Genomic DNA, 24936 nt, shown 5'->3' on the forward strand with positions numbered 1-24936 from the left:
CTGCAGCAGCAGCGAGACCAGTCTCTGGGTCCCCTGCAGCAGTACGTGGCCGCCTGTCAGCAGCTGAGCTCTGAGATGGAGGCGCTGCACAGGCAGTTACTGCTGCAGACCCAGCTCATGGACCAGCTGCAGCAGCAGGAAGCTTAGGGCAAAGCGATGGCCGAGATGGCCCACCAAGAGTTGCGGGAGACCCAGGTGTGGGAGTTGCTGAGGGTGGGGCCGGAGGGGGATGACCTGGCAGCCTCTGTGCCTTCAACTCTCTTTCCCGGCCCCTTAGGAGCACCTGGAAGCTGCCAGCCAGAGAACCAGCAGCTACAGGCCCAGCTGAGCCTCATGGCTCTCCCTGGGGAAGGTACGGGAGACCACTCAGAGGAAGAGGAGGGAGCCCAGAAGGAAGGGGGGACTGTTAGCAGCATAGGATTGAGGAGTTTAGAAGAGCTGGTCACTATGCCAACCGGGTTTCTGTGTTAAGTTCGGCATCAAAACGGTGACCTCCTGGGAGGAGAGGGGCCACCAGGTTGCCTAAGGATGGGTGAACTGGCCCAGGTCAGAAATGAAGCAGGTCAGAACTCCCCTGCCGGGCAGTAGTGGGACTCAGCTTGGGCAACATAGCGAGACTTTGGTTCTCAAAAAAACATAAAAATAAATTACAGCTGCTCATTCCCCTCTGGGGAGGGACTGGCCCAGGGTTATACAGTGACGGTTGAGGCAGAGGTGAGCCCACCCTACTTCCCTTGTTGGGTCACGTGAGGACCCCTCTAGCTACGCGCCATAGAAGGTAGATTGGACGGGGGGTGGGGGGGAGGAGGGGGCGAGGGAGGAGGAGGAGGATGAGGAGGAGGAGGAGAAGGAGAAGGAGAAGAACAAGAACAAGAAGAAGGAGGAGAAGGAGGAGAAGGAGGAGAAGGAGGAGGAGGTGCCTCGGCCCATGCCGAGCATCCTGCAGGACCTGGAAAGCCAGGAGTTCATGGTGAGCCTACTCCCCCTGCCGCACCTTTGCCCCCTCCCTCTGTGGTCCCTCCCAGACCCTCTTATGCTTTTGGTTTCCTGCTTTCTTATTTCTCTGGACCCTCACCCCTTTCCTGGGAGCCAGTGGTCAGATACCATTTGACCTGTGACCAACAGGTGCACACTCTGAGGCCCCAAGCGAAGGGCTCCTCTCCACCTCCCTGCCCCGTTGGTCCTGTGTATCCCCCAAGAAGAATGCACACCTCTTACCTGCAGGTGGCATTTTGAACATCAGCTGTAGCCAGTGCAGACGGGGAGCAGGCTCGGCTCCGTGGGCAGCTGAAGGAGCAAAGTCTGCGCTGCCGGCGCCTGGCTCACCTGGTGGCCTGGGCCCAGAAGTAGCCAGAGGCAGCAGCCCCAGCCCCAGGGACTGGGATCTACTCTGTGTGTGGGGAGACCCACCGGGCCCTGCAGGGGGCCATGGAGAAACTGCAGGTGAGTGAGTCTCTCCTGGCATGGGCCAAGAAGGGTGGGAGCGAGGCAGTTCGCTGCTGAGATGTGACCCCATTCTTTTGGCTCCAGAGCTGCTTTATGCAGCTGATGCAGGAAAAGGTGGACCTGAAGGAGCGGGTGGAGGAGCTGGAACATTGCTGCATCCAGCTCTCTGGAGAGACAGACACCATCGGTGACGCGGAGGCCAGGGCACGGCAGGGGGAGCTGCCCAGCGGGTGAGGGGAACCCAGTGTCTGAGCCCTGTCCTCTCGCAGGAGACTACATCGCCCTCTCTCAGCCAGGGGGCAGCGCTGAAGGAGCAGCACCGACAGGAGGAGGAGCACATCCACAGGCTAGCCCAGGACAAGGAGGAGATGAAGGCAGGGCATAGAGCTTCTCCGCCCGGGGGGGTGGCTGCGGGGTGGGTGTGGGTTCAGGCATGGCCGCTGAACACCCTCTCCTCCAGGTGAAGCTGCTGGAGCTGCAGGAGCTGGTGTTGCAGCTTGTGGGCGACAGGACCGAGGGCCATGGCAGATTCCTGGCAGCTGCCCAGAGCCCTGCTCGTGAGCCAGCTCCAGGGGCCTAAGCCCCCGGGAGCTCAAGGCTGCCGACAAGCAGGGTGGTGAGTAGTGCCCTCAGGCAGGGTGGGCAGGCAAGAGCAAGGGAGGCTGGCAGTGTGCTCAGAGCCCTCCTCCCTCTCTCCAAAAATCTTTGCCAGGTGACCCTCGCCAGCAGCGTGGAGCCTGCACAAGGAGAGGCCGGGGAGGGTTCTCCCCGCGACAACCCCACTGCACAGCAGATCATGCAGCTGTTTGGTGAGATGCAGGACCCTCAGGAGTGCCCAGGCTTGGGCAGCATCCCCTGCATTCTGTTTTTCTACCAGGTTGACAAAAACCACCAGGTGAAGATCACCCTCATCTGAAAGCCAATTGCCTTCAGCAAAGCCAGGAGAAGGCGGGTGGGAGGCTCCCTCCCCACCACGTCCCTCCCACCTGTTTGCAGTCACCCCTTTACCCTTAAAGTAAATGGATTTAGCCATACTGCTTGGCCTGGCGTATCCTGTTTCCCTCACTGGGTCCTGGGGTTTGTGCCACTGAATGGGGGCCCCAGAATGTCTGAGCATGTCGAGCTGGGCTGCTGGGGACCTTCCAGGCCTGTTACCTGCATGCTGCCTGGTGACACCTGGGGGATTCCACAGGTGGAATGGCACCCATGGGGGACAGTCTGGCCCTAATGGCCAACAGGCTCAGAAGCCTGATCTCTCAGTGGTTGGGAAGGCAGGGTGCCAGCACCCCAGGGCACTGACTTTCATCCAGCCCAGGCAACTTCAGTCCCATCCCCCTGCCTCCCTCACCTGCCTGTGCCTGGTAGCCTGTTCCGTGCCTTCCATCCAGCACTCAGACCCTTCCTTGCTTCACCTGGAGTAGTTCTGCCTGTGGGTTTTACAAACCAGGTGCCTTGAGCATTTGTTTGGAAGGGCGCTTCAGGGGCTCCACTGGTTTGCAAACCTCTGTCCTGAGAGAGGAGCAACACGGGGCAAAGACCACCTCTGGTCCCGCCAGCTGCGTGTGTGTTCCCGATCCTGAGGATGCTGCGATACCTGCAGTGTGAAGGGGGCTGGAGGAACCAGGGCCCAGCCCTTGGGCAGGTTGGGCAGGGGCTCCCAGGAGAGGCCGTTGTTTTGAGGGAAGCATGACTGATTGAAGGGGGACCTGGAGGGACCCTGGGGAGCTGCAGGTTGGAGATGTCCTGGGGTGGTGGTGACTGGACTCCTGAGTGGCAGATGATGGTGTGTCAGTACCAAGGGGCAGCCAGCAGGGAACTAAGGCCTGTGGGCAGCCTGTTGAGCTGTGGGCTGGAGGATGCTCGAGGCAGCCTGGTCTCAGCCTGTGCTCTGCCCAGTGGGTGCAGAACCCCGTGTGTGTTTCCTCTTAGCCTGCCTCAGGGACCCTAAGAGAGATCTTGGTTGGTCTGAGTCCACACTAGTGCCAAAACACCAATGGGCCACAGCAGGGGACAGGCAGGTGAGGGAGCCCGACAGGAATGTGAAATCTTTCGTCATTTCCCTCTTCCTGCCTGTCACTTTTGCCAAGCTAATGTGGGAGCTTCCAGACTTTAATCTTTAAAAGGGAGGCCCTCTTGGCATCTCAGCTCAATCAGTCATTCAGTCAGTGTTTACTGAGGTCTCTTGTGTGTGTCATTGTTCTGTGCATGGAGGGACCAGCAAGGACGCATCACAGAGTCCTCATCCAAGCCAGCATCCCCATCGTTTTACTGGGGGAGACTGAGGCCTAAAGAAGGAGGGTGCCCCAAGGTCAAGGGATGGAGCAGTGGCTGAGGCCAGACTGGATCCCCTAGGCTGAAGATCCTTCTGATGGCTACCTGCCTTTTTTATTTTATTTTTTATTTTTTTGAGACGGAGTCTCACTCTGTCACCAGGCTAGAGTGCAGTGGTGCAATCTCGGCTCACTGCAACCTCCACCTCCCGAGTTCAAGTGATTCTTCTGCCTCAGCTTCCTGAGTAGCTGGGACTACAGGCATGCACCACCATGCCTGGCTAATTTTTATATTTTTAGTAGAGACGGGGTTTCACCGTATTGGCCAGGCTGGTCTTGAACCCCTAACCTTGTGATCCACCCACCTCAGCCTCCCAAAGTGCTTGGATTACAGGCTTGAGCCGCTGCGCCTGGCTGGCTACCTGCCTTTTGCCACTCTGTCCTGTACATAAGTGGGGCTGGATCCAAGAGGCTGAGGATTTGTCACCAATTTGGGATATGCTCAGGATGGTGCGCCGGGTGGGCCTGGGATGGCCGCACTGTGGCCCAACACCCCCTTGATCTTCTTTCTCCAGCCCTGATAGTCAGCGTTGGGGGCTGAGGCTTCAGGTCTAGGAGACTCCTGGGCCAGAGGCAGAGCAGAGGGAGAGCCTGTGTGCCCACCTGCCCAGCAGGCACTCCTTAGGGAGGCCTTGGCACCTGCTGGGGCACAGGAAGCAGTTGCTGCAGGTACCTTATGTGCCTCATGTCCACACACTCAATGAAGCAGAGGTGGCTGCATTCCCAGGCTTCCCTCTGTGGATCTCAAGGGCTGGTCACCTGCTGGGGCTGCCCCTGCTATGTGACCTGCTCTGCACAGGGAGGAGAGCACTTTTGGCAGCATTGGGATCTGGAGCTGAGCGACCATCCTCCAGCACTCCTTCCTCCCCGTCTCCTCCAGCCACGGAGCCTCCCCATACCTGGGGGTGGGGAGGGGAGAGATGGATTCCCTGGGAGAGGCAGAACAGCCCTTGCTGGGTGGGGGCATTTGGGCTACACCTATAGGAAGGGCAGTGTCCCAGGTAGAAGGCTGTAGGGACCAGCCCCACAGGGTCAGTGGGTTTTTCTCCCTGTGTGCAGAGACAAGAGATTGTAGAAATAAAGACACAAGACAAAGAGATAAAAGACAGCTGGGACCGGGGGACCACTACCCCCAAGACACGGAGACTGGTAGTGGCCCCGAATGTCTGGCTGCGCTGTTATTTATTGGATACAAAGCAAAAGGGGCAGGGTAAAGAGTGTGAGTCATCTCCAATGATAGGTAAGGTCACGTGGGTCACGTGTCCACTGGACAGGGGGCCCTTCCCTGCCTGGCAGCCGAGGCAGAGAGAGAGAGAGGGAGAGAGAGAGAGATGGCTTACACCATTATTTCTGCATATCAGAGACTTTTAGTACTTTCACTAATTTTGCTACTGTTATATAAAAGGTAGAGCCAGGTGTACAGGATGGAACATGAAGGTGGACTAGGAGCGTGACCACTGAAGCACAGCATCACAAGGAGATGGTTAGGCCTCCGGATAACTGCCGGTGGGCCTGACTGATGTCAGGACCTCCACAAGAGGTGGAGGAGTAGAGTCTTCTCTAAAATCCCCCGGGGAAAGGGAGACTCCCTTTCCCAGTCTGCTAAGTAGCAGGTGTTTTTCCTTGACACTGACACTACCGCTAGACCACGGTCCGCTTGGCAACGGGCGTCTTCCCAGATGCTGGTGTTACCGCCAGACCAAGGAGCCCTCTGGTGGCCCTGTCCTAGCATAACAGAAGGCTCGCACTCTTGTCTTCTGGTCACTTCTCAGTATGTCCCTTCCGCTCCTATCTCTGTATGGCCTGGTTTTTCCTAGGTTATGATTATAGAGCGAGGATTATTATAATATTGGAATAAAGAGTAATTGCTACAAACTAATGATTAATGATATTCATGTATAATCATGTCTATGATCTAGATCTAGTATACCTCTTGTTGTTTTATATATTTTATTATACTGGAACAGCTCGTGCCCTCGGTCTCTTGCCTCGGCACCTGGATGGCTTGCCACGCACAGAAGGCAGATCAGGCAAAGCTGCTGGCTTGGTGGCCATCATGGCGTGTGTATCCAGTGAGGCTGGAGTGCAGGGAAGGAGCAGAGCTTGGGCCTGAGAGGTGAGGCTGGGTCCCTCAGGCACTAGGGAGAAACTGAGGGCGTCTGAGCAGATGAGCCACAGTATCCAGGCTGTGCTTCAGAGCAAGACCCTTGAATATCTGGGAGATGGGGATGAAGAGCCAGAGACCATAGCCATATACTGTACAAGGATAACAGGAGTTAGCTGAGAGTAACAGTGACTTTTTCTCCCCAGATACCCCCAAGCCAGAAGGCAATCCTTCCACCACAGCAGGACTTGGCTTTCCCGGCTCTCCTTAGGGAAATACCCTTGGGTGTGGAGGTGTGGGGGGACCCACAGGAGCTCAGGCCTCTCCCCTTCATCGGCCTGGGCACTGGAACCTGCTCCTTAGCCTCTCTGGCTTCCCCCTCCTCCCTCCTCTCCCCCAGGAATGAAAGCACAATGTCAGCTTAAGGATTGGGGCTACAGGCTTTCTGATACCTGTGGGTCAGTCAGCATTGTCCAGGGTGGAGAGACGGTCAGGGCCGGGGGTCCTGGGATGGAAAGTCTGGCAGCGGACTTTGGCTTGGGCACGTGGTCTCCCTATCATGGGGTGGTCCAGGGGTGCCAAGCTTCATGGCTCAGTTAGACCAGTGGCTGCTGGAACAGCCTTTTACTCTCAGATTTACACATAGGACAGCAGTGCCAGGCTCCTGGGTGCTTTGCCCACCTGCCCTAGGGTGTCATCCTGGGTCCTCAGACTAGTGCTGTCTGGAGTCTGGGGCCCTGCTGTTAGGGTGCTCTATTGGTGCCGCACTCAGCAGGGCTGTGGAATGTGGAAGAAACTGAGAGGCAGAGCCAGCCCTTGGGACAGAATAGGGACAGTTCCTGGGCCTCCCAGGGGACGAGGGAGTCGGGGGCCCTGGAGGGCTCATTCTAAATTCTGCTACTCTGACTAGGAGCAGAAGCTGTGTGTCAGCTGTGGTAGGTGCCAAGTGGTCCTTCCCTGTCCCTGGCAGGAAATCTACCAGCAAGACCAGATCCATTTCATGTGCCGCTAGCACGGCTGGGAGACATCCAGGTGCCTGAGGTGGATGAGACAGAGCAGACATGGTGGGGGCTTTTGGAGGCCAGGGAGGCCCAGGTGGATGGCACAGGTACAGAAGGCAGGGTGTGAGGGTGGGGCCCTCCTGGAGCTCCTGTCTTCTGGACTCCAGGGGCTTGGTTGAGGAGGCTCTTCCCTCTCTGAGTTGGCACTGTGGGTGTCAGGCTATGCTTGGAAGAGGGAGGAAGGAGACTCGCCTACCCGAGGACCCACACATGTGGATCTACATAGATGTGGATTCACACACATTACCTCCTGGCAACACAGGTACAAGGACCCTTCCCGGATTCCCTTTAGAGGCAGCAGGAGGACTCTTGGAAACAAAGATCACAGACAGATGGATGCTCATGGGAGGGGGCCGAGGCTGCTTACGAAAGGGGTCCCTTGTGTGAGGCTTAGCAGGAAGTCAGATTGGCACTGGATCTGGAAGGGAAGGATGGGAGCAGAGTGTTCTCCTGTCACTCAATACGGGGCCCTGCCCAGAGCCAGCTGCTTTCTCCCTGCCAGAGAACAACCAGGGAGCTTGCAGAGGAGAAACAGGAGAACATCCCCTGTGCCTTCCACCAGGGCCACTCCTCACTCCTGCTGGCAGTGCAGTGCCCCAGGTCCAGGCTGGAAGGCTGCTTGCCTGCTCCCCTCTCTGCCAGGATCTCTGTGACCCCAGCCTGTCCCAGGCACCAGGGGGTCTGCTAGTTCCATCCCAGAGGGTCTCAGGGAGCCTTATTCTTGGCCAATCTGGTGGAGTCTGTGACTTCTAGGCATGATGCAGGGCTGTCGGGAGAGGAGCTGTCCCTCCTCCCCTCCTTTAGCAGATGCTGCCCATCTAGTCTTCAACGGCCAAGGTCACCCTAGGGAGAGATGTGTCAGCCAGGCTGGGCAGGAGGGTACTGGGAGCAGCCTCTACTCCCGAAGGGCCTGTGTCCAACACAGTTAACTGTATCTGCCCCTTAATGACCTCCATGGGGTACAGCTCCTGTCTGCCTGGCAGTGCCCAGCAGACACTCTTTAGTGCCCCTGCAGTGGGCACAGGACGTGGCACAAGGTCCGCAGGTTGAGGCAGCCTCCAGGGGAGGAAGACCGAGCACCTTCCCTTTCCTGTGACCTGCCTCTGCTGCCTGCCTCCCCCTCCTTGGCCTGGCCCCCCAGCTTCCTTCCGTCCCAAACACCGCCTGCCAGGGGCAGGGAAGGACCACTTGTTACCCACCACAGCGGGCTGCAGCCGCAGCTCCACACTCACCAACTCCTCAGGCTGTTTTCCTGCCCTTCAGTTCACCCACCCATGCCCTGATGTGGGTGTCAAGGGGTCTGCCCACCTCTCACAGGGCCCGTCCTGACACTCCAGGACGACTCTGGGTGTTTGCCCACCAGGTGCCTGCCCCGACACAGCAGGTGGCGGTGGGTGCGTGGAGGGTGCCTGACTGCCCAAGGCTTGGCCTGTCCCTGCCCGCCTCCCTGTGTGGCCCCAGCTTGGGCTGGAGGTAAAAGGGGGTGATTAGCTGCCTTTTGCCTGTTATGACATGAATGTATGATTGAGCTCCAGAAAGGAGGTGAAAATTTGATCTTCTTGCCCTGGCTGTGGGGAGAGGGGGAGAGAGGGAGGGATTGGGGTGAAGGTAGTAGCTTTTCATCCCCTGCCCCAGTGGCCATAGAGATTGAGGTGGGGCCCTACCTTGCCTGGTGTCTTCTCCCCAGGGACGCACGCACAGGACTTTGTCTACTTTTGTGTAGATCCTAGTGGACTATAGGGATGCCACGTCCCTGCCTTGGACTCCACGCCCCCCTCCCTTTTTTTTTTCTTTTTAGGCAAGGTCTGGCTCTTTTGCCCAGGCTAGAGTGATGCAGTGGCGAGATCTCCGCTCACTGCAACCTTCGCCTCCCAAGCTTAAGCCATCCTCCCACCTCAGCCTCCTGAGTAGCTGGGACTACAGGTGTGCACCACCACGCTTGGCTAATTTTTCTATTTTTTGTAGATATGGGATTTCACCATGTTGCCCAGGATGGTCCGGAACTCGTTAGCTCAGGCAGTCCTCCTCCCTCAGCCTCCCAGAGTGCTGAGATTACAGGCATGAGCTGCCACGCCTGGCTATGCTTCCTTTGCTTGAAGTGTACATATGTCCCCAGGGGCTGTCCTCATCTCAGCAGGCTGAGTCCTGGCCTGAAGGAGGCATCTCTAGGCTCTTTCCTCTGAACACTCCTAGCCTAGGAGCTGGCTGGTAGGAAGTGGCATGCTGGGAAGCAGGCGTATTCCTGTACCCGGGGTCCCAGGAGAGCCACTGGGTGGATGGGCAGACAGAACATCCAGTTCAATAGGGCCGTGGAGAAACGAGCCGTCTCCTCTGCTGTTTTCAGGCCTGCAGCTCCCGGGGCACTGATGATCATTTAAGGAGCAGTGAGAGCCTAGGATTCTGCCCCCTGCAGAGGTAACTACCCGAACTCAAAGCTCCCCCAGCTCCCCTCCACCTCACTCACAGGCCTCTGCCCTGGGAGCCACACCTGGAGCCTCAGCAAGAGGAGGGCCCCGGGCCAGCAGTCTGGGCTTCCAGGGCTCACCTTGCCTCTCCCAGTAGCATCCAGAGGGCATATTCTGGAGGCTGAGTGGGTGGAGGGGGTAGGGAAAGACCCCAAATTCCCCCACCCCCAAATTCTCCCACCCCCAGCCTAGGCCCCAGCTGAGGCTCAAGGAAAGCCCCAGGCTGAGTCCAGGTGACAAGCAGACCCCAGCTGCGCCTGGCTTGGGCTCCATTGACATGGAGACATTTTCTTTTCTTTTTTTTTTTTGAGAACAAGTCTCGCTCTGTCACCCAGGCTGGAACGCAGTGGCACGATCTTGGCTCACTGCAAGCTCAGCCTCTCAGTTTCAAGTGATTCTCCTGCCTCAGCCTCCTGAGTAGCTGGGACTACAGGCGCGTGCCACCATGCCCTGTGGAGCCACCATGCCCGGCTAATTTTTTGTATTTCTAGTAGACACAGGGTTTCACTGTGTTAGCCAGGATGGTCTCAATCTCCTGACCTCATGATCTGCCTGCCTCAGCCTCCCAAAGTGCTGGGATTACAGGCGTGAGCCACTGCACCCAGCTATGGAGACATTTTCTGTAATGTTCCACAGCCGCCCCTCTCCCCCTCACACAGGAAGGGAGGCATAGCCACTGTCTCCCGATCTGGATTCCTGCACACAGTGGGTCTGAGCCCTGGCTTCCTCCTTGCCAGCCCCACTGCATTCAGTGCCTCTGATCTAGGGAGATGGACCCAGGGGTTGCTCCTGGACAGGGCAGTTGAAGGAGCTGCTTGCCTGGAAGATGCATTGCGGATGGAAGGAGCAGGTTAGAAGGGGTTTGGGCCATGAGCCCAGCTCAGCACTGGTTTGGGGCTCCCCAGCCACCAGCAGAGTGGTCCCCTTTGCTGTCTTGTGGCTCAGGAAGCACCAGTCGATGGGGGTGGGGTGGATAAGGGTTTCTCAGGGTCGACCCAAACACAGGGGTAGAAAGCCCTGAACGTGTTCATCCCAGCCCCCACCTCTGTGCAGCCGGTTGAGTGTTTCTCGAGACTTCTCCAACCTGCTTGTGCTTCAGTCCCTCCTCAAGCGGGGACTTGGTTTGGGCCAGGGCAGGGGCACTCTGCGTGAGGAGCGTGGAGAGGGGCCTCCCGCTACACTCTGCAGTCCTCATGCCCTGTGGGTGATGTTCTGTAGCTGGCCCTGGACTCAACTTTCTCCAAGCTTGAAATGGGGGTGGTGGAATGTATGGGTGTCTCTCTGTTCTCCCTCAGCTCCTCACGGCAGGGCTGAGTGGCCCTTAATAGGAGTGGGGGAAGAGCAGCAGGCTTTGTGGAGGTGCAGGGAGCTGAGCTAGTTCAGCATGGGAGGAGGGCACAGCTGCTCGCTCCCTCCCCATCTTTTTATCTTTTCTTTCTCTTTTTTTTTTTTTTTTTTTTTTGAGGCACACTGTCACTCTGTCACCAAGGCCGGAGAGCAGTGCACAATCTCGGCTCACTGCAACCTCTGCCTCCTGGGTTCAAGTGATTCTCATGTCTCAGCCTCCCGAGTAGCTGGGATTACAGGCATGTGCCACTATGCTCGGCTCATTTTTTTGTATTTTTAGTAGAGACAGGGGTTCACCGTGCTGACCAGGCTGGTCTCAAACTCCTGACCTCGAATAATCCACCCATCTTGGCCTCCCAAAGTGCTGGGATTACAGGTGTGAATCACCGTACCTGGCCTTCCGTCTGCCTTTTTCCCACTGCCCCATTAGGGCAGAAGGCAGCTGCAGTGAGCGCCCTGGGACCGGGTGGCTGCATTCTTCATGACTGTGCTGTGTGTGCTGAGCTGCCTTTTCCTGGAGGAGAAGGCTGAGTGGACCTGGCTAAACTGGGTTCCCTTTTCCTGGCCATAGGAGCTGACATGATGAGTGACACGAGTTCTGGAAGCTTGGAGGTGAGCCTCGGCAGCTGGGAGACTTCATTTGCCACCGTGTCACCTGGGGAGAGCGGCCACAGCTGGGAGGATGGTGACACCTGCAGTGAGTGTGGCTACAGCGAGTCAGGGGCCAGCAGCTCCTCTTTTGAGGAGCTGGACCTGGAGGGTGAGGGGCCCTTGGAGGAACCATGGCTGGACACTGAGACTGAGCCCCTGGGGGCTACCAAGTGGCCCTGTGAGCCCAGTACCCTGAGAAGGGCAAGGAGTAACCCATGACTAGCCCCCTCCTGTGGGGCAGTGCTGAGGAACTGAGTAGACTCTCTAGCCATCTTCCTCCTTCCCTTAGGGGTGAAGGGTTCCCAGGGGACCTGACTCCCCCTGCTCTAGGCCTCTTGTGAAGCCTTCTCCTCACTGTCCTTTAGGCTCCCAGGGCCAAAGCAGCCAAAGACTATTTTCTGCACCAGCCCTGTGGGCCACCACTCCTGTTGTATCTCTTTTTCAGACTGTCACTGGAGCTTCCAGGACCCAGAATAAAGCCAATGACTTACGTGTTTCACCTGGATTTGGGCTGCGTATTTGTTTGACAGTTTCACCTTTGTGGGGACCCCTGTATAGACAGGCCGGGAGTAGGAAGGAGCCTCCCCTCCCCAGGGCAAGGAAAGGAGGGACCATGCCAAGTACCCTGGGGTGGGGGAGGAGGGGTGGTGGAGATCCTCCACGTCCTGCTCTGTGACCCCCAGCGGCCAGCCACCCTCCACTGCTGCACTTTTTCACAGAGGTGGTTATATCTCTAGGATATGTTCCTTAAAGTGGGATTGCCAGGTCTAAGGGTGTATATGTGGCCATGAACAGGGTTAAGAACTCTTGCCAAGCTCCCCTCAGTGGAAGTGGTTCTCATGTATCCTCCCAGCACTGAGACATGAGAGCTGGAATGCTCTCGTTCCTAGCTTTGTGTTATGGAAATTTTAAATTTTCATACATACAGAAAAGTTGAAAAACAGCACCATGAGCACCCATGTACCTGCACCTAGATTTAATGATTATTAGTTTTCATAAGGCTTCTTCTTTCTCTCCCTCCCTTTCTATTATTTGAGTCATTTGTAAGTCAAAGACATCATGTCATTTTATCTCTAAGTACTTCAACATGCCTCCTTTAAAATTAAGAATATTCTGTTCTAGCCACAATATCATTATTATACTTAAAAAAAGAAAGAGCTAACAATTTCATAGCATTATCTAGTATTCAGGCTGAAATTCAGACTTCCTGTTTGTCTCAGCTGTCTTTCATAGCTATGGATTTTATTTTGTTCTTAAATCAGAAGGAACTGCTTTTTAGCTTTATTTTCCTCTCTCTCCCACCCAGATCACTGTCTCTTACTGCAAGAAAAAGTCTGACCAGTTTTAAGAATGATGTCTTAGCGTTTTATATTCCTTATCTCATAGGATTCACTTTGGTATCATTTTACACATTGGGAGACTGCCTTGTCATGGATAGGCATTTCAAATAATTTTTTTCTTTGTGACTGGAAAAGGTTGACTGGGAGATGTTGTTAGACATCAAACTATCAGAATTTCGGGGATCACAGGTCAGCAATTTTTTAATGAAATTTTCTCCTCTACCCTCCGCTCCCTGGCCATTCTGGTTCTCCGTTACCTACATTTTGTCTCCAGGTTCCCAGGTACCTTCTTGTCAGTCCACAAGCAACGTCAGACACAGTGCCTCATCACCCAAAGACCCCCACCCTGCAGGGCTGCCCAGGTCTATCTCTCCCGACAGCCTGGAGATCATCAGTGAGCTTCAGTCAGCAGTGGGCAGACGTGGCTGCTGCCTGGGAGTCCCGTCAGAGCTCCCCAAGTACCAAAGCTGCCCTGCTTGGCCCCCAGCCCACCTTGTGGACAGCACTGCTGTTCCTGGGACAGCTCTTGGAGTTGAGCCTGGACTCGGTGGTCATTGCCTCCATAGTTCCCTCTGGGCGACTGGCAGTTCTGTGGTCATAGGCACCCAGTGCTGGACTGAAGGGGCCACAAGTGGAAGCTGACCATACCACCTGCTGCCCAGGAGTCAGCCTGCTGGTGGTCCAGGAAGGGCCATCTACCAGCCCCCGTGCAGCCGCATGAACACAGGTGTCCCGTCTCTGGAGGGTTTGCCAGGCCACCTGTCTCCTTACATCATAACCTCACCACCCCTTCACCTTCTAAGCTGGGGAGAAAGCTCTGTTTATGGGCAGTGCCCCCTCTTACTGCCAGCTGCCCAATTTGCTGGCAAGTGCCCACCTGGTGTTTCCAGTGACTACTGACCCTCTGGTGCCAGCCAGCAGGCCCTGTCCATTCCTCTTCTAAGCTATTTCTGTCACTGCCAATGGCCCCTCCTTCATGCTCAGCCCTTCTGTGCCAGGAAAACCACCCAGCTCTCCACTTCCATTCTCACAGCCACTCCTGACTGAGCTGAGGATGTTTGCACCTTTCTCTTCCCCTGTTGTGCCAAGCAACCTTTCTTGGGGCATGTCTATCTACCCAGGCTACATGTCCCCATGGGCAGGCTACCCAGCTGGTGGCCTCGTTCCATCCCAGGCACCTCTATTTCACTCTCATGAGGTTGCTGAGGTGGGGTGCATCTCCAATGATGATGAGGATAGGGACGATGATGTGATAGAGGTCACTGGGAAATAGCTGGGGAGTTCCTCTGCTCTTCAATTGGAGTCCCTAGGAGGTTGCCCACCAAGCTGGAAGGCGATGATTTGGACTTTTCCAGAATAGGAAACTTGGCAGGAGAGAACACAAAGGGGACAAAGGAGGGTGGTTGGCCATGGTGGCAGAGCTGTGTTGCTGTTTAACAAAAGAGGCAAAAAAAAAAAAAAAAAAAAAAAAAAAAATAGCCCAACAGGGCGGCAACAGCAGGAAATCGGAGACCCAAACCAGGGCTGGAGAACAGCACAGCCTCTCCCACTCCCTGCCTTGCTCATGCTGTCTGCTTGCTTGCTCGCCCATCAAAGTGCAAAAGCTCACATCCCATTTTTGTCTCTGGGAACATTCTCTCCGAAGAGACCTGCCTTACTGAGTGATTTAGCTTGGCCTGGGGAGGGGAGGGAAGGGAGGAAGAGGGAAGAGCGAGTGAGAGTAAGAGGTTCAGCAGGGGAGCAGACTGTGATCCCAGGTGAAGTGGGATCTTTTTAGGGGATGGAAGGAAGCTGACCAGGCTTGTGAGTTTGTGAGTGTGTGTGTGTTGATGTATGTATGTACATGTATGTAACAGAGAAGGAGTAAAGGTGGGAGGGGAGGGAGGGAGGAACAAAGGGGGAAACTGAAATAAATTTATCTTTCTTTGAATGGAAATCAGAGTTTGATGGTTCATGGCACCTATTAGTGTGAACATCAGGGTGAGCCCAGGGGAAGAGCCATGGAAATCACAAGTTTCCTTCTGGTTGGGGGAAGAGAAGGCCCAGCTAACTCAGGTCCCTGGTTTTTTTTTTTTTGTTGTTGTTGTTGTTTTTTTTTTTTTTTTAGTTTTCTTTTTTTTTTTCTTTTATTGTAATTATTATTATTATTATTATTATTATACTTTAGGTTTTATGGTACATGTGCCCAATGTGCAGTAAGTTACATATGTATACATGTGCCATGCTGGTTTTAAGAGCCACATTTGTTTGAGAATTTGGGGGAAATCATGAGAGAAAATGGGCATTACCAATCTGTGTCTCTTAACCCTCGTGGCTCTCTGTGAGCGGGATGGAAGGTTGTCTGCAGTCAGAGGCTGGGAGGGGGAGGCCCTGGAGCTGTGGCTGGAAAAGATGTTATTCACCGGCCGGACCTGAGCCCCCATTGCCTATCCTGGTGTCTTTCCTGTTCCTTTCCTTCCCCTTTAGAGAGCTCCATGTTAATTTATTTCTTATGGGCAATTACTTCTTACTTGGACATTTCATGTGTCTTGTTTATTTACGGGTGGGGTGGGGGGATGTTAGGGGTAAAGAGAATAGGAGATAGAAAGAGACATTTTCAGATATTTCAGACTTCATAGCTACTGGTGAAAAACAATACTGGGTGGATGGAAATTGACCAGGGAAAGAGGTTGTTTGACCAAGGTTTGGATTAAACTACTATATTTTTGAGAGATTGCTTTTCAGAAAGATCAGGAAATCCTGAGACTGGTTAGTTAGTGAGGGGTGAGACTCATTCCACAGAAATCGAAAGTTGGGATCAGAGTTTACGACTGGGAAGTCAGGAAGCCCAGATTTGGAGCTGTGTCCTCCAGGGATGATCTTAGAGGCTGGCTGTCTATGCTGAAGAGTGAAGCTGTGGATAGGCGGTTGCTGGGTTGAGGGACTATTGATTTCTTGTTAGGAAATGTCTTCAGATGACCCACATGGGCCTGGTGTCTGCTGCCTCCATATTCAAAGGACCATGGAGGAGCCCTTTCTCTGTAGGAGTCATAAGTTTGGATTTTTTCTTAAGAGAACACATCAGTCATTCTAAGTGTCCCCTTATTGCCAATGCCAGGGGAGGGGCATCTAGTCCTTAAGTACAAACACTGGCTGTCTTCCTATTCCTATTAGCATCCCCACCCCCTCTGCATCCCCCACCCCCCATACCCCAAGGCTTTACCAGATAGTTCTTTATGATGAAGAAAGTTAGTCTGACTTTAGAGCTTTACCACTTCCCCTTGGCTCCCTCCTTACTGGGCAGGTGCTGGACCTGCCTCTTCCCAGCCCAGAAGGCAGCTTAGTCAGGTCATCCCTATACTAACTCCTGCAGCCCTCTGACCAGCCTGGTTCCATCGTTGGAGGGCCACAGCAGACTCTCGGGTAAGAATCCAGAAACCTTCTCAGCAGGAAACTGAAACCAGTCACTGGAGGGATAGACCTGTGAAATTGCCAGAAAGCAAATGGGTATTCTGAGAGGCAGCACATGGCCACTCGCTACCCATGTTCCAGGGACTGGGTCTTGCTTCTACTCAGCAGAGGCCATCATTCTGGGAGGCTCACCTGACTAGGGAAGGCTTTCTCTTATATGTGCAGTTTCTATTGTGTAGAGGGGTGGGGGTGGGATCATGGGAAATTGGAGTGCTACCAGGTCCCTGGTTTTTGCTTTTGTTAAAAAAAAAAAAAAAACACCAAATGGGGGGCCAGGTGCGGGAGGGCAGAGGATCTGGCTGAGGAATTTCCCCTCGCTATTGTCTTCCATGGGATTTTTTCAAGGGCCTCTCAAGCTGCATCCATCTGGTTTAGCCAAGTTCTCAGCCTGGGGAACACAGTACTACTTAATGATTCAGGTTTACCATTTGTAGTGATGCTTGATTTCCTTTTCTTAATATATTTGTAGATAAAAACTGAACAGGGACAAAGTAGCTATTTAAGAAAGGAAGTGAACCATGGTGGGTCATATCATTTTCTTTAGATTGGATATCTGTGAAGTCCTCACGCCTCTGAGTTATGCTATTTTTTTTTTTTTTTTTTTTAGAGGGAGTCTCGCTCTGTCATCAGGCTGGAGTACAGTGACAAAATCTCAGCTCACTGCAACCTCTGACTCAGGAGTTCAAGTGATTCTCCTGCCTCAGCCTCCCCAGTAGCTGGGACTTCAGGCGTGCGCCACCACACCCAGCTAATTTTTGTATTTTTAGTAGTGGGGTTTCACCCTATTGGCCAGGATGGTCTTGATCTCTTGACCTCATGATCTGCCCACCTTGGCCTCCCAAAGTCTGGGATTACAGGCGTGATCCACCACACCCGGCCCTGAGTTATGCTTCTTAAGCATCTATCTCATCATCTCTTGATTTAGGGATAATTCTATCTGCTGCTTGGAGCTCTCTTCCCTAGGAATTAGTGGGTGGAGTCTCTATATACTTGTGATTCACAGCTAAATATGAAATTTCTCAATCCAGAAGCAGAAAGCAAAGAGCTGGGTTAAAGTTGTGCAGATTGGTTGAAACACTTAGCCAAACTTAAGTGGCCTGGGTAGGACCATCACTCCCAAAGCTGTCAGCAGAGAAAGGCCCTCTGTGTCAGTCAATTCAAGCCTGGTATTGCTCTGAAATTGAGTCCTCATCCCATGGGGGAAGGTCTTCTGGGGGCTTTCCATTCCTTTTTACTAGTGTTCTGGATATAACTTCCTGCTTCCCACTTTCTTTTTTGATTTCTCAGAAGACTAGTGTCTCCCTTCTGAACTGTGGCCTTCTGTGCACCAAGCTCAATGGCTCTTCCCCCACCAAAACTCCTAAGAGAAGTCATCCCTCCCTAAAAGGACCCCCACGAGATGTTCTGGCCCTCTGCTGACTTCTCCCTGGAATCAGCACCTCAAGGACTGTTTGAGAATGCTGCAGTCTCCACTGGTCACCTTCAGACTCTGTTTCCCTGCTGCCAACTCTTCTCTTCTGCCCTGTGTATTCCGCCATGCCCCCCTTAATGTCTGTTCTGTGCCACTAGCTTGGCTCTGGGCCTTTTATGAATACCCAAGTCTTACAACGATGAGTGTCCTGAGCAGACAGTGTCCACCTTCTTTGCTCTTCAGGGGCCTGAGTGTGCTCCTTTCCCTTTTGCAGGTCTATTGGACATAGTAATCCAGTGCACTGGGGAGGGGTAGCCAGGCCAGCTACAGAGTCCGCAATGCAGGGGCTTGGGGAGGTTTGGGTTCTCTCTGCCACCACTACTGGGATGATATTCAGAAAAGAGAGGACCTCATACTGTGACCAGACCCAGGACCCTCCCTGGAAGACAGCTCAGTCCAGCTGTGTGTGTGTGTGTGTGTGTGTGTGTGTGTGTGAGACAGAGAGAGAGAGAGAGTTATGTGTGTGCTGTGCTCATGTGTACCTGGGTGTAAAATGACTGTTAGCTGGTTGTGTTACTCAGGGTGGGCTGGGGACTCACTGGAAGAATCCCCCTAGTCTGCCCAACACAGGTTTTTTCCTTGTGCCCTCTTCAGAGAGGTCAGGGGAAGAGGGTCCAGGTGGGCAAAGGCGGGGGTGCCGCAAATGATTAATCACTAAGGCCAGACGGCTGCCAGGAGGAGTGGGGGATGATGAGGTGGCCCCAGGGTCCAGGCAACTGGCTTTGGTTTTCCATCTTCTTTCCTCAGGATGCCCCTGAGGACTGGGACCTGTGCCTGGCTGTGAGGAGCATCTGTGGCTTGGCGATCCAGCTGCTGGGGTGATCATGGGCTTCCCTCCCCTCAGCAGGGCCGGAGTTCCTGTCCCAGAGACTGGACAACTGGCTGTTTCTGTGACATGTTTATTTTTACTTGTGTTTCATGTCACTTTTTTGAAAAAAAGCAAACAGAACAATTGTAAGTCAGTATAGCTGCCTGTCAGTTTTCCTTATTTCTCTTTTTGTAAAATAAAATTAAAACTCCAGAAGGCAGTGTTGTTTGATTGAGGAATAGTCTGGACACTGGATTGGCTGGGTGGTAGTGAAAGGAATAGATCTTAGAACACAGTGGGCTCTGCGATAGCCCTTGGGTGGTGAGACAGGCAGGAACAGAAGGAAGACTACTGGCAGGTTCTTTGTTACAATGGAGTTCACTGGGCTTTTTCTGCTTTTGTTTACCTGAAGAGGGATGTATTTCCAGGCTCCAGGGGAAACAGCAAGCTGACTTCAGAGTGGCTTGAGGCTAGCTGGTCCTCAGCCACGACAAGTCCTGCACTGACAGCCCTGACCAGACTGCGAATGGCTGGGGATTGGATGCAGTGCCTTCAGAGGATGGGAGATGGTTGTAAGGGATAATTGGAAGGACAGCCAAGAAAGGAATGAGGCCAATAGACCCAAGTTCAGGCAAGCTGATTTATTGTCAGTCCTGCCCGGCTACCTCTTGACAAAAGCAGAGGAGGCAGCCCCACTTATAGACTAGAGCAAGGTTTTATAGGGCGTAGAACTGGGTCAGGGTGAAGGAAAAAGAAAAGTGGGGGTCCTTTGTGCCATGTGTCTGACCGCTTCCTGGAGATGTTTTTCTTGCCAGTTCTGTTGTGCAAGGTAGACGTCTTAACCGCATCCTGGGACAGCTGGCCTCCGGTCAAATAGTTACAGGCAGGTTTTGGGTAGGGGGTTTTACTTTTTGGCCTTTGGGGCTTAGTATATGGGAGCGGGAAACAGTCCAGTTGGGTAGACCCTAACAATGGTGTGCCTGTAAGTGGCTGGTGTCAGCGACAACATTCTTACGCTGCATGTGTATTGTTCAGTTGTCATCTGTGTTGGGAAATCTAGCCACTGGCCCACAGAGAGTTAACCAGAGCTTGGGAGTGTGAGAGGTGGGAAAGAGGGAACCATCTACTCCAGCTTCCTGTCTAATTTCTTCTAGGGGAGGGGCCCTGGGGAAACAATTCTGTGGAAAGGTACAAAGGAGGATAGAGAAAGAATCTCTGTAGGAATTCCTTGGTCAGAGGAAGGCAAGAGGACACGCAGGCCACATCTGGGCTCACGATAGGGAAATCTGTGCTATGGGGAGATGGGACTGGGAGTGAAGGGTGGGTGCAGCAGATGGCTGGGCCGGCAGGTTTCCTGCCACCTGTTAAAAGGGGGTTGGGGGTGGGGTTAAGACAGTGCCTTGCAGAGTAGGCTGCTGCTTCCTAGTGGTCAGCCACGGCCTTGCATGGATCTTGCCAAGAGAGTTTGCTTGGCACCGTTGGAAGAGGCCTGAGATGAAGCTGGGCAGGCTGATGGCCTGCATCCCCCGTCACCGGCAGACTCTCCTTTCACGAAAGACGTGCTGAAGCTCCTGAGGCACATGCTGAACTGTGATGTGGGGCTCTGGAGTTCCCCAACCATGCTAAAGGAAGTGAGCAGAGAAGTCAAGATGAAGAATGGGCGCCTCCTTACAACGGCTTCCTGGGAAAAGCTCACCACTTGATGAGAAGCAGAACTGACCAGTAGGCCCTGCAGGCAGAGGCTTTCAGTCTCTGAGCCAGTGCCATGGTCCTCTTTGTGTCAAAGGAAATGCTTCCAAGTGATTAGCCTGCCCGCCTAGGGCATCTGAGCTGAGCGTTTGACCTTGTGCTGGGCGTTCATAGGTAAAATAACTGCCGCCACCTGCACTGACCAGGACCAGAGTGCCTGTGAGGGGCCAGCTGCCTATTCCGCCGGTCCGCCTGGGACAGGCTTGGCCCTGTGGATGAGGTTCCATCTCCCCTGCCTGCGGAAGGAAGAATGTGAGGCAGACAGAAAGGAAGTGGGATGATGACTGCCCCTGTGTGCCCAGCCTGCTCTTTGCTAGTGCAGTAGTGGGGTTCACAAGGTGAACCACCCCATGATTGCTGACTGTTTCCACCACCAGTTTCCTGGTGTTCCCAACTGTGGGATCCTCTCCCATCAGTACTGGTCAGAACACCGAAGTAGCTCTTAGCCTCGACTGTCTTGTAGCCAAGCTTATGAGCATCGTTGTCACCTTCCCCACCTCCCACCAAAAGTCTGGGACTGTCTCGAGGGGAGGGTTTTATCTTTGGGCCCCTGGCAGAGTGCTTTGTGGTTTATATGTCCTCAGAAATTTGAAGGGAAGACTGAAGCGATCATCAAGGAGCTTACACTTGACCTGGGAGTCACCTAAGCTATGGCTAACCAGAAAGGTAGACCAGCCTCCCCCAGCCACCACCAGGGCACTCAGGGAGGATCCTGGAAGAAGGGCATGTCCCTGGAATGTGGACTCCAGGAGGGCGGAGCCTTGGTCTTATTCACTGTATCCCCAGCCCCTAGAATTGTCCTGGCAGGTAGTGATCATAAATGTTGGATGGATGAATGTGCTCACGGAGCGGGGAGGGGTGGGTAGAGGCAGGAAGCAGATATTTGGATCCACCAGCTTCTTCCGTGAGCCCAGACTGGGCTTAAGCTTCCTCAGCTATGCCTTGCTTGGTTCCCAAGTCTTTTGCGAAGCCACAATGAGAGAAAGTGGCAGGACTAACGGCGGTACAAATGCCAGAGGCCGATACTGCTGTGCCGTGCCTCCCTAGCCTGTGCAAACGCTCCTCCTCAGCCTCAGCTCCCTGGCCCCAGCCTGGCCCTCTCCTGCGGACCCCCGGGCCGGGCTGTCACTGAGGTGCTCCTGCCGACCCAGATCCCCTGGGTGCTGCTAAATCAACCTCGGCAACTGGAGAGTTTGCCGGAGGCGGGAAGGTAGTCCGCGGGTTCCGCCCCAGCCGGTTCCAGGGCCAGGCGCACGCCCGTTGCCATGGAGATGGGGAGAGGAGGCCTCGGCCCTCCGGGTCCAGCGTTCTCAGCCAAGGCTACGGCCACGCCCACGGCCACGTCCAGCCAGAGAGGGGGCGGATCCGTGTACGCGGCGGGCAGTGGTGGAGGCGGGACCGGGCCGGAGGCTGGGCGTCCCCGCTGCAGCGTGGGTCTGGGACACCAGTCCACCCGTGCGCTATCTCAGGGCCCCCACATCGCCTCCGTGACCGCCGCGGACCTGCTGCTCTTGGCCTCTCGCCTCGCCCACCGCTGGCCCCGGCCGCGTCCCAGGGCCTGGATGCGAAATTGGGGCAGATCTCACCCTTTCTGGGCGGAGCAGGGCACGCCTGGGGCGGTGGAGCTGGGGAGGAAGCCAAGAGTCGCATTTTAACTCCCCTGCGTCCACTAGGTCCGCACCTCGTATGAGGGCTGCAAATTTCCGCGTCGCTTAAGTTACAGATATGCGGAGCTCCGCCAGGAGGTGGGGGACGAGAAAGGCTGTGAGGAAACAGGCGAGGCCAGGGTGAGCAGGGGCTGGGATCCGACAGCGCGAGGCGGTGGCCCCCGCATCCCCAGCACTGAAGTTCAGCCCGTGGCGGGGACCCTAAAGGACCCGGCCCCCCGGCCCTGCGCACGGGGGTGGCAGCAGGAATCTCAAGGGGACAGCCTTCCCCGACGCTGCCCCACATCGACCTCTGAGCGGAGGGGACACCAAGGCTCGAGCTAGGGTGCAGCCCAGTCAGCGGCATTTCCTGGGCGCCAGGTGTGCCTGAAGCCCTCCAGGAAGAGGGGCGTGACCCGGGCTCTAGGGAAGATCCTTGACACTGAAGCTAGGTTTGGCTTCTGATTTCCCCATGGGGGTTGAGAGTGGGACGAGGGTGCTTCAGAGCCTCCGGGGGCCTCCCCTGAAGAGGAGAGTCAGGGCGTGATGCTCGACTCAGAGGTTATTTCCTGGGCCGGAGTGACTGTTCCTCTCAGCTCCCGGCATTGGAGCACTCTGCCCGGGCCACACTGGAGGCCATGAGTTAACAAAGTGAGCCTGGCATTTCAGGCGAGCTCCCAGCCCTTCTTCCTTTTCTTTCTTTCTTTTTTTTTTTTTTTTTTTTTTTTTTGAGATGGAGTCTCTGTCGCCCAGGCTGGAGTGCAGTGGCGCAATCTCAGCTCACTGCAGCCTCCGCCTTCCGGGGGTTCAAGCGATTCTCCTGCCTCAGCCTCCGGAGTAGCTGGGATTACAGGCGGGCACCAGCATGCCAGGCTAATTTCTGTATTTTTAGTAGAGACCGGGTTTCACCATGTTGGCCAGGCTGGTTTTGAACTCCTGACCTCAGGTGATCTGCCCGCCTTGGCCTCCCAAAGTGCTGGGATTACAGGCCTGAGCCACCGCGCACGGCCCCTTTTCTTTTGAATATAGGGGAAATTCACGTTACCCATCCCGGTGCTGACCAAAGCCCTGGGACCCGCAGGTGCATTTTTTCCCCTTTCTGTGCAGTTTGGAAGGTGAGAGGAAGAGAGAGGTGGATACTAAGTTCCCTTCAGGGGACAGGAAGTGTTCAGCTGAGATGGCAGATCAGAGTGAGGGCTGGTCATTCCCAAGACAAGTGGGGGCCTAGATGCTAAGAGTTTTGCAGCTTTGGGCTCAGAGATGTCCAACGAGGAATAAATGCTTGAGCCTTTCTGGAAGCCAGTCACCAGAGAGGAGAAAGTGGAAATGGGGGCCTGGAGTCCGAGTGTCTGGGTTCATGTTGCCTTCATTTTGGTCCACGTGGCTCTGTTTAATACATGTGTGACCTTGTGCAAATCTCTTAACCTCTAACCACTTGCACCCTTAGCCATACCTATCTTGTCAGATTGCTTTGAGGATGAATGAAGCAGCTGTGTTTCAACACTTAGTACCTGGCATATAGTAAGTGCTTGGTGGAAGATTTCTCATCATTATCATCAAAGACAACAGGAATGAAACTAACTGGAGACAAGATGAGTAGGACAGGCAGAAAAGAGAGAGAGATACTGATGGGTAGGAGCACAGATGGTTGAGACCAGTGGGCAGCACCTCCATGTCCTGACACTAAAAGTTTAGAAATTTACTTCACCTCTGCCGGGAGCAATGGTTCACGCCTGTAATCCCAGCACTTTGGGAAGCCGAGGCGGGTGGATCGTGTGAGATCAGGAGTTCAAGACCAGCTTGTCCAACATGGTGAAACTCGTCTCTACTAAAAATACAAAAATTAGCCAGGCGTGGTGGTGGGTGCCTGTAGTCCCAGCTACTCAGGAGACTGAGGCAGGAGAATCGCTTGAACCTGGGAGGTGGAAGTTGCAGTGAGCCAAGATCGCGCCACTGCACTCCAGCCTTAGCAACTAGAGCAAAACTCCATCTCAAAAAAAAAAACACACACACAGAAATTTACTTTGCCTCTTTGTGAGCAAATACTGTGTGTTCATCGACTCCAAAAATAATTTTTTAGTGTAAAATCAACACCCAGAACCCACAGGGAACAAATAATTCCACAGAGCTAAGTTTTCCACAAAGATGCAGCATGACCTTTTCAGCTTCAAAACCTTTTAAATGTTAAATATTACTTTTAAATAATTGGGGTGGGAATGTTCCTCCATAGGTCACATGCTTCCCTTCCTCTTTAAACAGTCTTCTCTGGGCTACAATTCCCCTCTCCCCAGGCAACTCAGGTCAAGGCCTCTATGTAAGAGGGTTAGGCCTCTGGTCCTGAGCTGCCTGGAGACCTAGGCAGCCTGCCCGGAATAGCTCACACAGTGGTTCTGTGTTGTGTTCCTGGGCCTGCTCTTGAACAGCTTCCCTTCTTTTATGTGTAGCTGTTACTTCTTCCTGTTGTGAGACTCCCCTTCTGGCAGCCTTTTCCTCTTACTCTTCAATGTTTATTCTATGGGCTGGAAAATTGAGATGAAGCTTGTTAACATGGGTGGTTCAAGTCTGGGAAGCTTAATGCTGGACTTTGTTCCAGCTGCTCAGGCCATTTTGCTGCGGTCTTCCCTCTGGTTCTGGACGGGTGAGCTTGCTGGCTAGCAAGGCCCCTGCAGGCCAGATTACTTAGCAAAGGAGAGTTTCCTATGAAATTCTGTTCCCTACGCACATTTCCTCCCAGGGCATTTTGTTCCTTCTGGGTTCCCTGTTTGTTGATAGGTGTTTGGACCCTGGTATTGGATCTGTCCTCCCTCTGGCATTAGTCCCTGAGGTTTCGGGAGGCTGGGCTGGCAGTGTGGCTCTGCTGTGGGAAGGAAGAGGTACTGTGGAGGAAAGGCAGGCTGGCTGGCATCTGGCGTATCTTGGGGGAGACTTGTCCAGGCCAGGAATATGCCCCTGGATGACTCACTCCTGTGCCCCTCTGTGACTCAGTTTCCCCAGGTGTGACCAGGGCTGCCAGCTGACAGGTAGAGCTGTTCTGAGATCCTCACCTACTGTGATTAAGAAATAAAGAG

At 54.2% G+C, this 24936-nt stretch overlaps 1 protein-coding gene and 1 pseudogene across 8 annotated transcripts in view; both read left to right on the forward strand.

Annotated features, from left to right (window-relative positions):
• Positions 1 to 860, forward strand: part of LOC129047402 (golgin subfamily A member 2-like) — a 20968-nt gene extending 20108 nt beyond the window's left edge. For 6 of the 7 annotated variants that reach the window (XM_054540082.2, XM_063719397.1, XM_054540080.2 and 3 more), the window contains 2 exons: positions 278 to 352; positions 654 to 794. In XM_054540082.2, the coding sequence (XP_054396057.2) occupies positions 278 to 328 (51 nt within the window). In that variant the 3' untranslated portion in view covers positions 329 to 352; positions 654 to 794. Of the gene's footprint in view, positions 1 to 277; positions 353 to 653 lie in introns of all 7 variants that reach the window. The other variant, XM_054540081.2, reaches the window with a different exon arrangement.
• Positions 529 to 11903, forward strand: LOC100459416 (golgin subfamily A member 2-like; annotated as a pseudogene). The gene is made up of 12 exons (XR_010138538.1): positions 529 to 546; positions 776 to 970; positions 1225 to 1443; positions 1531 to 1633; positions 1716 to 1820; positions 1907 to 2062; positions 2159 to 2341; positions 5744 to 5892; positions 9286 to 9356; positions 10173 to 10256; positions 11325 to 11450; positions 11850 to 11903. The product of XR_010138538.1 is annotated as a golgin subfamily A member 2-like (transcript).
• The last annotated feature ends 13033 nt before the right edge of the window (positions 11904 to 24936 follow it).

Source organism: Pongo abelii, chromosome 20, assembly GCF_028885655.2.
Source record: "Pongo abelii isolate AG06213 chromosome 20, NHGRI_mPonAbe1-v2.0_pri, whole genome shotgun sequence".
Taxonomy (NCBI): Eukaryota; Metazoa; Chordata; class Mammalia; order Primates; family Hominidae; genus Pongo; species Pongo abelii.